The sequence below is a fragment of the Xenopus laevis genome, chromosome 5S (assembly GCF_017654675.1).
Source record: "Xenopus laevis strain J_2021 chromosome 5S, Xenopus_laevis_v10.1, whole genome shotgun sequence".
In the NCBI taxonomy this organism is placed as follows: Eukaryota; Metazoa; Chordata; class Amphibia; order Anura; family Pipidae; genus Xenopus; species Xenopus laevis.
Window position 1 is genome coordinate 58,457,438 of NC_054380.1, and position 14,229 is coordinate 58,471,666.

At 43.1% G+C, this 14,229-nt stretch overlaps 1 protein-coding gene across 1 annotated transcript; it reads right to left on the bottom strand.

Moving 5' to 3' along the window:
* Window positions 1-8,705: 8,705 nt before the first annotated feature.
* LOC121394101 (piggyBac transposable element-derived protein 4-like) lies at window positions 8,706-10,461 on the bottom strand. The gene is made up of 2 exons (XM_041564104.1): window positions 9,956-10,461; window positions 8,706-9,864 (listed from the first exon to the last, which is right to left on the bottom strand). Exons 1-2 carry the CDS (start codon window positions 10,459-10,461, stop codon window positions 8,706-8,708), a joined length of 1,665 nt encoding a protein of 554 aa, XP_041420038.1.
* Window positions 10,462-14,229: the final 3,768 nt, after the last annotated feature.

Genomic DNA, 14,229 nt, shown 5'->3' on the forward strand with positions numbered 1-14,229 from the left:
AGGATACCTTGCAGTTCTTCAGTCTAAACACCCCTTACCTGTGAAATACCCCCCACAAACTATATGTTCCCTGAAAGTGCACACCTGCAGCTATTCAGCGGCGCCATCATTGCTTTCCTGCATGCAGATCTGTGGGCGCAGTTCTCCGTAGAATTTGCGGTTTGGCCTGAAATAAAGAAAAAAAAAAAAGTTCCAAAGTTAGATTTCTCCCCAAAATTGCCATGACAACGAAAACAAACCTGGCAAATATCAATCTGCAACTTCTCCTGAACAAAAGGATACCCTGCATGTATGGGTGCACCTAAAGACACGGCCTCCAAACACCCCAAAACAGGCGCAATACATAAGGGAAATTTTAGCTGGAAAATTCGGCCTGCGCTCTAAGAGGATACCTTGCAGTTCTTCAGTCTAAACACCCCTTACCTGTGAAATACCCCCCACAAACTATATGTTCCCTGAAAGTGCACACCTGCAGCTATTCAGCGGCACCATCATTGCTTTCCTGCATGCAGATCTGTGGGCGCAGTTCTCCGTAGAATTTGCAGTTTGGCCTGAAATAAAGAAAAAAAAAAGTTCCAAAGTTAGATTTCTCCCCAAAATTGCCATGACAACTAAAAAAAACCTGGCAAATATCAATCTGCAACTTCTCCTGAACAAAAGGATACCCTGCATGTATGGGTGCACCTAAAGACACGGCCTCCAAACACCCCAAAACAGGCGCAATACACAAGGGAAATTTTAGCTGGAAAATTCGGCCTGCGCTCTAAGTAGACACCTTGCAGTTCTTCAGTCTAAACACCCCTTACCTGTGAAATACCCCCAACAAATTATATGTTCCCTGAAAGTGCACACCTGCAGCTATTCAGCAGCGCCATCATTGCTTTCCTGCATGCAGATCTGTGGGCGCAGTTCTCCGTAGAATTCGCGGTTTGGCATGAATTAAAGAAAAAAAAGAGTTCCAAAGTTAGATTACTCCCCAAAATTGCCATGACAACGAAAAAAAACCTGGCAAATATCAATCTGCAACTTCTCCTGAACAAAAGGATACCCTGCATGTATGGGTGCACCTAAAGACACGGCCTCCAAACACCCCAAAACAGGCGCAATACACAAGGGAAATTTTAGCTGGAAAATTCGGCCTGCGCGCTAAGAGGACACCTTGCAGTTCTTCAGTCTAAACACCCCTTACCTGTGAAATACCCCCCACAAACTATATGTTCCCTGAAAGTGCACACCTGCAGCTATTCAGCAGCGCCATCATTGCTTTCCTGCATGCAGATCTGTGGGCGCAGTTCTCCGTAGAATTCGCGGTTTGGCATGAATTAAAGAAAAAAAAGAGTTCCAAAGTTAGATTACTCCCCAAAATTGCCATGACAACGAAAAAAAACCTGGCAAATATCAATCTGCAACTTCTCCTGAACAAAAGGATACCCTGCATGTATGGGTGCACCTAAAGACACGGCCTCCAAACACCCCAAAACAGGCGCAATAAACAAGGGAAATTTTAGCTGGAAAATTCGGCCTGCGCGCTAAGAGGACACCTTGCAGTTCTTCAGTCTAAACACCCCTTACCTGTGAAATACCCCCCCACAAACTATATGTTCCCTGAAAGTGCACACCTGCAGCTATTCAGCGGCGCCATCATTGCTTTCCTGCATGCAGATCTGTGGGCGCAGTTCGCCGTAGAATTTGCAGTTTGGACTGAAATAAAGAAAAAAAAAAGTTCCAAAGTTAGATTTCTCCCCAAAATTGCCATGACAACTAAAAAAACCTGGCAAATATCAATCTGCAACTTCTCCTGAACAAAAGGATACCCTGCATGTATGGGTGCACCTAAAGACACGGCTTCCAAACACCCCAAAACAGGCGCAATACATAAGGGAAATTTTAGCTGGAAAATTCGGCCTGCGCTCTAAGAGGATACCTTGCAGTTCTTCAGTCTAAACACCCCTTACCTGTGAAATACCCCCCACAAACTATATGTTCCCTGAAAGTGCACACCTGCAGCTATTCAGCAGCGCCATCATTGCTTTCCTGCATGCAGATCTGTGGGCGCAGTTCTCCGTAGAATTTGCAGTTTGGCCTGAAATAAAGAAAAAAAAAAGTTCCAAAGTTAGATTTCTCCCCAAAATTGCCATGACAACTAAAAAAAACCTGGCAAATATCAATCTGCAACTTCTCCTGAACAAAAGGATACCCTGCATGTATGGGTGCACCTAAAGACACGGCCTCCAAACACCCCAAAACAGGCGCAATACACAAGGGAAATTTTAGCTGGAAAATTCGGCCTGCGCTCTAAGTAGACACCTTGCAGTTCTTCAGTCTAAACACCCCTTACCTGTGAAATACCCCCCACAAACTATATGTTCCCTGAAAGTGCACACCTGCAGCTATTCAGCAGCGCCATCATTGCTTTCCTGCATGCAGATCTGTGGGCACAGTTCACCGTAGAATTTGCGGTTTGGACCAAAATAAAGAAAAAAAAAGTTCCAAATTTAGATTTCTCCCCAAAATTGCCATGACAACTAAAAAAAACCTGGCAAATATCAATCTGCAACTTCTCCTGAACAAAATGATACCCTGCATGTATGGGTGCACCTAAAGACACGGCTTCCAAACACCCCAAAACAGGCGCAATACATAAGAGAAATTTTAGCTGGAAAATTCGGCCTGCGCTCTAAGAGGACACCTTGCAGTTCTTCAGTCTAAACACCCCTTACCTGTGAAATACCCCCCACAAACTATATGTTCCCTGAAAGTGCACACCTGCAGCTATTCAGCAGCGCCATCATTGCTTTCCTGCATGCAGATCTGTGGGCGCAGTTCTCCATAGAATTTGCGGTTTGGCCTGAAATAAAGAAAAAAAAAGTTCCAAAGTTAAATTTCTCCCCAAAATTGCCATGACAACTAAAAAAAACCTGGCAAATATCAATCTGCAACTTCTCCTGAACAAAAGGATACCCTGCATGTATGGGTGCACCTAAAGACACGGCCTCCAAACACCCCAAAACAGGCGCAATAAACAAGGGAAATTTTAGCTGGAAAATTCGGCCTGCGCGCTAAGAGGACACCTTGCAGTTCTTCAGTCTAAACACCCCTTACCTGTGAAATACCCCCCCACAAACTATATGTTCCCTGAAAGTGCACACCTGCAGCTATTCAGCGGCGCCATCATTGCTTTCCTGCATGCAGATCTGTGGGCGCAGTTCGCCGTAGAATTTGCAGTTTGGACTGAAATAAAGAAAAAAAAAAGTTCCAAAGTTAGATTTCTCCCCAAAATTGCCATGACAACTAAAAAAAACCTGGCAAATATCAATCTGCAACTTCTCCTGAACAAAAGGATACCCTGCATGTATGGGTGCACCTAAAGACACGGCTTCCAAACACCCCAAAACAGGCGCAATACATAAGGGAAATTTTAGCTGGAAAATTCGGCCTGCGCTCTAAGAGGATACCTTGCAGTTCTTCAGTCTAAACACCCCTTACCTGTGAAATACCCCCCACAAACTATATGTTCCCTGAAAGTGCACACCTGCAGCTATTCAGCAGTGCCATCATTGCTTTCCTGCATGCAGATCTGTGGGCGCAGTTCGCCGTAGAATTTGCGGTTTGTACTGAAATAAAGAAAAAAAAAGTTCCAAATTTAGATTTCTCCCCAAAATTGCCATGACAACTAAAAAAAACCTTGCAAATATCAATCTGCAACTTCTCCTGAACAAAAGGATACCCTGCATGTATGTGTGCACCTAAAGATACAGCCACCAAACATCCTAAAACAGAGGCAATAGCTAAATTTTTAGGCTGCACTCCAAGTGCCCACCTTGCAGTTTTTCAGTCCAAACACCCCCTTACCTGTGAAATACCCCCCACAAACTATATGTTCCCTGAAAGTGCACACCTGCAGCTATTCAGCAGCGCCATCATTGCTTTCCTGCATGCAGATCTGTGGGCGCAGTTCACCGTAGAATTTGCGGTTTGGACCAAAATAAAGAAAAAAAAAAGTTCCAAATTTAGATTTCTCCCCAAAATTGCCATGACAACTAAAAAAAACCTGGCAAATATCAATCTGCAACTTCTCCTGAACAAAATGATACCCTGCATGTAGGGTGCACCTAAAGACACGGCTTCCAAACACCCCAAAACAGGCGCAATACATAAGAGAAATTTTAGCTGGAAAATTCGGCCTGCGCTCTAAGAGGACACCTTGCAGTTCTTCAGTCTAAACACCCCTTACCTGTGAAATACCCCCCACAAACTATATGTTCCCTGAAAGTGCACACCTGCAGCTATTCAGCAGCGCCATCATTGCTTTCCTGCATGCAGATCTGTGGGCGCAGTTCTCCATAGAATTTGCGGTTTGGCCTGAAATAAAGAAAAAAAAAGTTCCAAAGTTAAATTTCTCCCCAAAATTGCCATGACAACTAAAAAAAACCTGGCAAATATCAATCTGCAACTTCTCCTGAACAAAAGGATACCCTGCATGTATGGGTGCACCTAAAGACACGGCCTCCAAACACCCCAAAACAGGCGCAATAAACAAGGGAAATTTTAGTTGGAAAATTCGGCCTGCGCGCTAAGAGGACACCTTGCAGTTCTTCAGTCTAAACACCCCTTACCTGTGAAATACCCCCCACAAACTATATGTTCCCTGAAAGTGCACACCTGCAGCTATTCAGCGGCGCCATCATTGCTTTCCTGCATGCAGATCTGTGGGCGCAGTTCGCCGTAGAATTTGCAGTTTGGACTGAAATAAAGAAAAAAAAAAGTTCCAAAGTTAGATTTCTCCCCAAAATTGCCATGACAACTAAAAAAAACCTGGCAAATATCAATCTGCAACTTCTCCTGAACAAAAGGATACCCTGCATGTATGGGTGCACCTAAAGACACGGCTTCCAAACACCCCAAAACAGGCGCAATACATAAGGGAAATTTTAGCTGGAAAATTCGGCCTGCGCTCTAAGAGGATACCTTGCAGTTCTTCAGTCTAAACACCCCTTACCTGTGAAATACCCCCCACAAACTATATGTTCCCTGAAAGTGCACACCTGCAGCTATTCAGCAGTGCCATCATTGCTTTCCTGCATGCAGATCTGTGGGCGCAGTTCGCCGTAGAATTTGCGGTTTGTACTGAAATAAAGAAAAAAAAGTTCCAAATTTAGATTTCTCCCCAAAATTGCCATGACAACTAAAAAAAACCTTGCAAATATCAATCTGCAACTTCTCCTGAACAAAATGATACCCTGCATGTATGTGTGCACCTAAAAATACAGCCACCAAACATCCTAAAACAGAGGCAATAGCTAAATTTTTAGGCTGCACTCCAAGTGCCCACCTTGCAGTTTTTCAGTCCAAACACCCCCTTACCTGTGAAATACCCCCCACAAACTATATGTTCCCTGAAAGTGCACACCTGCAGCTATTCAGCAGCGCCATCATTGCTTTCCTGCATGCAGATCTGTGGGCGCAGTTCACCGTAGAATTTGCGGTTTGGACCAAAATAAAGAAAAAAAAAAGTTCCAAATTTAGATTTCTCCCCAAAATTGCCATGACAACTAAAAAAAACCTGGCAAATATCAATCTGCAACTTCTCCTGAACAAAATGATACCCTGCATGTAGGGTGCACCTAAAGACACGGCTTCCAAACACCCCAAAACAGGCGCAATACATAAGAGAAATTTTAGCTGGAAAATTCGGCCTGCGCTCTAAGAGGACACCTTGCAGTTCTTCAGTCTAAACACCCTTTACCTGTGAAATACCCCCCACAAACTATATGTTCCCTGAAAGTGCACACCTGCAGCTATTCAGCAGCGCCATCATTGCTTTCCTGCATGCAGATCTGTGGGCGCAGTTCTCCATAGAATTTGCGGTTTGGCCTGAAATAAAGAAAAAAAAAGTTCCAAAGTTAAATTTCTCCCCAAAATTGCCATGACAACTAAAAAAAACCTGGCAAATATCAATCTGCAACTTCTCCTGAACAAAAGGATACCCTGCATGTATGGGTGCACCTAAAGACACGGCCTCCAAACACCCCAAAACAGGCGCAATAAACAAGGGAAATTTTAGTTGGAAAATTCGGCCTGCGCGCTAAGAGGACACCTTGCAGTTCTTCAGTCTAAACACCCCTTACCTGTGAAATACCCCCCACAAACTATATGTTCCCTGAAAGTGCACACCTGCAGCTATTCAGCGGCGCCATCATTGCTTTCCTGCATGCAGATCTGTGGGCGCAGTTCGCCGTAGAATTTGCAGTTTGGACTGAAATAAAGAAAAAAAAAAGTTCCAAAGTTAGATTTCTCCACAAAATTGCCATGACAACTAAAAAAAACCTGGCAAATATCAATCTGCAACTTCTCCTGAACAAAAGGATACCCTGCATGTATGGGTGCACCTAAAGACACGGCTTCCAAACACCCCAAAACAGGCGCAATACATAAGGGAAATTTTAGCTGGAAAATTCGGCCTGCGCTCTAAGAGGATACCTTGCAGTTCTTCAGTCTAAACACCCCTTACCTGTGAAATACCCCCCACAAACTATATGTTCCCTGAAAGTGCACACCTGCAGCTATTCAGCAGTGCCATCATTGCTTTCCTGCATGCAGATCTGTGGGCGCAGTTCGTCGTAGAATTTGCGGTTTGTACTGAAATAAAGAAAAAAAAAGTACCAAATTTAGATTTCTCCCCAAAATTGCCATGACAACTAAAAAAAACCTTGCAAATATCAATCTGCAACTTCTCCTGAACAAAAGGATACCCTGCATGTATGTGTGCACCTAAAGATACAGCCACCAAACATCCTAAAACAGAGGCAATAGCTAAATTTTTAGGCTGCACTCCAAGTGCCCACCTTGCAGTTTTTCAGTCCAAACACCCCCTTACCTGTGAAATACCCCCCACAAACTATATATTCCTTGAAAGTGCACACCTCCAGCTATTCAGCGGCACCATCCTTCCTTTCCTACACGCAGATCTGTGGGCGCAGTTCTCCGTAGAAATTTGTGGTTTGGCCTGAGATAAAGGAAAAAAAGTACCAAGGTTAGATTTCTCCACAAAATTGCCATGACAACTCAAAAAAACCTGCTAAGTATCAATGTGCAACTTCTCCCGAACAAAACAATACCCTACATGTATGGGTGCACCTAAAGAAACAGCCACAAAACACCCTAAAACAAAAGCAATAGCTAAATTTGAGGCTGTGCTCTAAGTGGCCACCTTACAGTTTTTCAGTCTAAAAACCCCCTTACCTGTGAAATACCCCCCACAAACTATATATTCCTTGAACGTGCACACCTGCAGCTATTTAGCGGCACCATCCTTGCTTTCCTTCTTGCAGAATGGGATGCAATTCTTTGTAAAATTTTATGGTTTGTCTTGCAATGAAAATAAAAAAAACTCAAAACTAGATTTCTCTAAAAAACCCCAAAGACAAGCAACAAAAACCTACTGAAGTTATTGAATATTCTCCTTACCATTATCCGTTTAGTGGACCATCTTCTGATCTGTACTCTTCAATGTCCTTTGGCAAGGCTGCTTTTTACTTTTAGAACACCTAGAAAATTAGAACTAGAAAATCTGCGCAATTATAAGAAAAAAACATTTGCCACTATATATTCATACTGCCAGAAACACAGGTGCCTTCTGTAACTGCACTGGAAGGTGAGCGTTTGAGATGCCAATAATAAGGGCACAGACACACATGGAGATTCGGGGAGATTAGTCGCCCAGAATCTAAATCGCCAGTGGGATAGCACTTGGAACGATTCGCTTTCCTGAAGTTGCCCGAAGTTGCCTCAGGAGGAAACTTTGGGCGACTTGGAAAATGAAGCGCTCCCAAGAGCCATCCCACCGGTGATTTAGATTCTAGCCAGTGCTGGGCGACTTATCTCCTCGAATCTCCATGTGTGTCTCTGCCCTTATTATTGGCATCTCAAACGCTCACCTTTCAGTGCAGTTACAGAAGGCACCTGTGTTTCTCCACAGGGGTCTCTGCCCTAAAGCTTGAGGCATTAGATAAAGAGGTGAAATCAACTTATGGATCCATAATTGGCCCAAAAAAAAAAAACAAAAACAAAAACAAAGAGCTAAATGTCTACACAAGAACAAAGTATATATTGCCCAGAAGTAAAGAATCTGCACTGAAAGCTGGTGAGTTTTCAGTTCAATCAAGTGCCCTGTTTTTCTCCAACCATCTCAGCCATGCATTCAGTACTGTACTAACTACTAGCCATAATAAAGACAAAGATTAGATTAGCCTTTTGAAATGCAAAATGTTCCCATCTATCAGCAAACCATGACTTTCATTGCCAACTGCAAATAAAAAGCCAGAACAGGCAAAGATCACTTTACAAAAAAAAAACTGAAGCCCATACTATACTGATCAACCGCACTCAGAGGGGAGCTTATGAGGTGTCAGTAAAAAAAAAAAGTTTTGTGGCATCAGAGAGAAGACATCATCAGCAGGCAAGATGAAATTATCTCAAGAGTCATCACGCACCACAAATTTTTAGGCGCCCTTGACCTTCACCTAACACATCACTTGGCTACACCCCCTAGTGCTACCTCTAACCATAGGAACAGTTTAGGGAAAGAAAATACCAAATTAACCACAACATAAAATGCTAGGAGTGCCCTGAATATAAATTTTGCACAAAGCGGGATGCCAATACTTATAATAAAGTCAATTAGTACACAACAATCTACAACATTTTCAGTAGTGCAGCTGAGTGTGGTATATTTCAAAACATGGTTTGAAACATAACCCGGGGTTGCGAGGGCACTTTGGGCAACAGTACCGTGTATCTCGTCTGATACCCCTTTTGCGGCACACCTTGCAGGCTTTTTGGGCTCTTGGTTTTCCAGGAGTTGGTGGAAGCGTGTCTATAAAATGCTTCCCCACCAATCGGGCCACGTTGTCACTGGCACGCATCTCAGGCACTGCCTCCTCTAGACCACCAAACAAGAGGGCAGGGATTATCTGCAACTGGTACTTATAATAAGACAATTTGGGGCCTGGTACTGCTGCCTTATAGACAACATATGAATTTCGAAGGGCCATTTGAATAAGGTATATGCCAACTTTCTTGTACCAGGCCTTTGTTTTTCGGGTGGCATCGTAATAATGTTGGAGTTGATCTGTTCTGTCAACACCACCCATGTACTTACTGTACTCCTTGCTACAGAGAGGCTTAGATTTTGGGGGCCTACCAGCTCTCTGTTCTTCAATTACTGACGTGTCATGGATGGTCGTCAGCATGAAAACATTTTTTCTATCCAAAAATTTGATGGCAAGGAGCTCATCATTTCTTAGGGAATACATTTCTCCACGGTTCAGTTTTTTGTCGAGGAGTTCCCTGGGCAATCCTTTACGGTTACGATTTATGGTGCCACAGGCTGGGGTATCTAAACAATGTAGGGTCTTGAATAGGAGGATGCTGGTATAAAAGTTATCCACGTATAAGTGGTAACCTCGGCCTAATAGTGGAGTGATGAGCTCCCACACAATTTTGCCACTGACAGTCAGGTCAAGGGGACAACCAGGGGGGTCTAATTGTGAGTCCTTTCCTTCGTAAATCAAAAAGCGGTTGGTGTACCCCGAGCTGCTTTCGCAAAGTTTATAAAATTTAATCCCATAGCGGGCACGCTTGCTTGGGATGTACTGACGGAAGTGTAGGCGCCCTTTGAAGAGGAGAAGGGACTCGTCAATACAAATGTTTTGGGAGGGGGTGTAAACTGTTGCGAAGCGCTCAGACAGGCTGTCTATTAGGGGCCTCAATTTATGCAGCCTGTCATGGGAAGGATCATTAGGGGGTACAGCCCTAGAATTATCATTGAAATGCAGAAACCGGAGCAGTAGCTGATACCGGTTTCTATGGAATGGATAGCACAGTAGTGGTATCCCAGTAGGACTCCAGGGAATTTACTTTTATAAGCCCCATAGCTAGAGTAAGTCCCACAAACCTCTTCATTTCAGCAATATCAGTGGGATGCCACGCCTGAGCTCGAGCATATCTGGGGAGGGGATTTTGGGCAAGATATTGCTCGGCATACACATTTGTGTACTGGACCATATCCTGTATGATGGCCTCAGTCAAAAATAAATGGAAAAAATGTATTGGCTCAAAATTACTGGTGTCCACCTTAACGCCAGAGACTGCAGTAAATGGGGGAATTTCGGGGGTAAAATTACCAGGAGGCCCCCACGCAGGCTCTCCTCCAGTTGCAGCATCAGCCCTACCACCTTCTTCCTGATCCTCAACCTCAACCTCCTCTTCTACATCCTGCTCCAACTCCATGGGCTCCTCAAGGGCAGTAACCGTGCTACTACTACCTGGTGACTCATCAGTAGAAGAGTCACTTTCTGATTCAGGGGGCACATACTCAGAATCAGAGTCACTAAACTCCTCTGAGCTGGAGGCCATGCATAGGGCAGCAGCCTCTTCAACAGTAAAATACCTTTTTGCCATGTTGCCAACAAAAATGATCCCCTAATCCAAAGAACAATCAGGAACAGTGACAAACAGAAAATCAAGTAAGTGTTTTCACTGCCAGAAAAAGTTAGCTGGATCACAATATGCAAAACTATTGCAACACAGGCAAGGCAGAGACTTGAGAAAAAAAAACTGAGGCTAAGATAAACAAAACTGGTCAAGAAAAAAAGAACTGGATATAAGATAAACAAAACTGATTATAAGATAAACAAATCAAAGGGGAAAAAAAAAAAAACTATAAGTCCAACCCCCTGAAACTTTCTAGAACAAAAAGCCTATGAATGAACACTAATCACACAGTAAATCAAGAAAACACAAAAACTGATCAGCTATACAAAACTAAAAATGACAGTAAAGCAAAAACAAGGTTGAATCAATAAACCGCAAAGTAGAAATGGCAATGCAATAAGAGAACTGAAAATCAAAAAAGAAAAGTAAATGCAAAGCACCAACACAAACAAGCTAGAACAATAATCCAACAGTAAAACACCACTGAAATGCAATAAAACCACTAAAAATCAATAAAGAACAATAAGCAAAACAAAACTGAAAATGCAAATTACCAGCAAAACAAGCTAGAACAATAAATCCACAGCAAAGCAACACTGAAATGCAATAAAACCACTGAAAATCAAGAACAATAAGCAAAAGCAACACAAAACTGAAAATGCAAATTACCAGCAAAACAAGCTAGAGCAATAAATCAAAAGCAACGCAACACTGAAATGCAATAAATCAATGAAAATCAATAAAGAACAGTAATTGGCAGCAACACAAAAGAGAAAAAAGCAATAAAAATCACTAAAAATGCAATAAGCCAATAAAAGAAAAGACAAATAAACAAGCAATAAAATATAATAAACAGAAATACAAATATGTGGGGTGTGGGGGGTGGTGTGGGGGGGTTGGTGTGGGGGGGTTGGTGTGGGGGTAAGGTTTGAGTGTGTCTGGGCAAAAGTAAGTGAAGGTAAGTGGGAAAAAAGTGAAAACTAAAATAAGAAAGACAAATTAGATTAGTGTGCAAGTATAAGTGTGTAAGTGAGTGTGAAAATGCGTAACCTGGGGCAGGCACAGTAGATCTCACAGGCAAGGATCACAGGAGGACCGCAGCTGGCAGCAGGAGGGCTCCAAATGACATCCACGACCAAGCAGAGAAGAGGAGGAGTCACTGGGGGAGATCTTATATACCCCAGCAGCTGATGACATAGGTGGGGGTCACATGTTAGAAGAATCCAGCCCCCATTGTTCATTGCCTAAGGGGATTGGCTGAGGTCAAACCAGGAAGGGAAGAGGAGCAGAAGAGGCAGTGTCCACCGACCCCCATCTCCAGCTGATGTTTCTGCTATTTGGGGTCGCAGTGGGGGTCATCGGGCACCTGACAGGTAGATTTGACCCCACTGCTCGTTGCCTAGGGGGTGGCTGCTGATCTGCATCTTTGTGCAGCCAGCAGCAGCCACCGCAGAACATGAGGCGCCTACTGATGACCCCCACGGCCTTGCTGACGTTACCTGTGGTTTTGGGGTCGCCGTGGGGGTCATCAGGCACCTGCCTAAATAATCAGACCCCACTGCTCGTTGCCTAGAGGTGGTGGCTGCTGATCTGCGGCTTTCCGCAGCCAGCAGCAGCCACCATTGACCACGTGGCGCCGACCGATGACCCCCACGGCCTTGCTAGCATTACTTATGGTTTTGGGGTCGCCGTGGGGGTCATCAGGCGCCTGCCTAAATAATCAGACCCCACTGCTCTTTGCCTAGGGTCGGTGGCTGCTGATCTGTGGCTTTCCGCAGCCAACAGCAGCCACCGCAGATGATATGGAGCCGTCCGATGACCCCCACAGCTTTGGCGATGTTCATGCTGTTTTGGGGTCGCCGTGGGGGTCATCGGGCACCTAGCAGGACGATCCGGCCCCACTGCTCGTTGCCTAGGGGTGTCGGCTGCTGTTCTGTGGCGTTCCGGCCACAGCAGCAGCCCCTGTATGGCCGGAAGCGCTCCCGCCGGCGAAAACGTACAAGGTACGTTGCCGGCGGTTAGAGCCCTGACCCGCCAGCACGTACGGCGTACGTGCTTGGCGGGTAAAGGGTTAAATGTACACAAGTGTACACAAGTGCTGGCAAGTTGTTAGAAGGCAGCAAGCAATTTAGAAACAGGCTGCAGTCAAATAATGAGGCGGGCATGCCTTATGTAAAAGCTTTAGGAACAGACGACTTACATTGCTGATGGATTTATATAAAGCTTCACCCAGACATGTAGGAAAGATCACAAGAATACAGGGAGACATTCAGAAATCCACAAAATATAACAATGACATACAAAAGACAAGTTAAAACACAGAACATTACTTGCAGTTTACAAACAAATATGCCACTTTATGTAGGACGGAGAACAAAATGCATGGTTCACCCCATTCCAACAATCAAAAATGAACACTTTATTAAAGGGGTAGAGCACTTTTAACTGTTAGTACAATGTAGACAGTGAGTACGGTGGCTCAGTGGGTGGCACTGTTGCCTTTCTCATGTTTAATTGCGGTCTGTGGTGTGTCTGTGTGGGTTTGCTTAAGTTGCTTTTATTTCCTATTAAAACCATACAGAAAGTTTAATATAATTCCTCATAAAAATGACCAGTGTGTGTAAAAGTGATAATAAGTGTAAAAAGCTCCACTGGGGCCTGATGTGAATGATGAACAATCTCTGCAAAAGTGCTGTGAAAATTTGGTGGTGCCATACAAACAACAGATAATACTGTATATCCTGGGACAATCAGCAATTAGTCTTCATTTTTCACATTTCAAGCTATCAAGCTTTTTGTTCAGAAGCTCTCCAGCAGCTCTCCTAGTAACTGGGCAGTGGTGTGAATGAGAGACTTGAAGATGAATAAGAGAGGGACCGAATAGAAAGATAAGAAAAAAAACTAAAATTAACAATAAACTTGTTAGTCTCTTAGAGCAATTGTTTTTGCTCAGGACATTCTATAACATACTAAGGGGAAAATGCAATTAAAAATCACAAGCGTTATTTAAAATGGCGTTTTTGCGAATGTTTTGCTGCTCGCAATGTCAAATCATTCACTGGTGAATATTACTTTGCTCATTATTGCTAAGCAAAAGTTGGCGTTAAAACCTGCTGGAATTTCCTTAAATGTTTTGTTGCAAAAAAAACTTGGTAATTGCAAAATTTTATTACATACACTGCACATGTTTTTGCAAAAACCATTTGTTCACAAACATTATGAGGAGGTCTGTAATCAGTCAAAAAGGACACAAATATAGTCACAAATGTGTGCAAAGGTGTTTGCGAATGTTTTTTTGAGCTAAAAAACATATTACATTCCCCCATTTCACTTAAATTTCATGTGAAATACCAATTTAAACATAAGACAATTATAGAAGTTTATAATGTATATAGATTTTATATTATATTATATTTACAGCTATAGAATATGTTCCTATACTACTGGTATGTCTAGAACTATAATAATCATTCATCCTGAATAATATCACTAATTTTGGCCTTCAATCACTGTCTACTGATTTTGGTAGAGCGCTAAAAAACATATTACATTCCCACATTTGACTTAAGTTTCAAGTGAACTACACATTTAAAAATAAGAAAATTACAGAATTTTATAATGTATATGGATGTTTATATTTACAGCTATACCATATGTTCCCATACTACTGGTATATCTAGAACAGCAAATAATCATGCATCCTGAATAATATCACTCATTCTGGCCTTCAATCAC

Coding starts and splice junctions, on each gene's coding strand:
- LOC121394101 (XM_041564104.1), bottom strand. CDS start 10,461: ATGGCAAAAAGGTATTTTACTGTTGAAGAGGCTGCTGCCCTATGCATG. Junction 9,865..9,955: donor GATATTGCTGAAATGAAGAG/GTTTGTGGGACT, acceptor TCCATTCCATAG/AAACCGGTATCAGCTACTGC.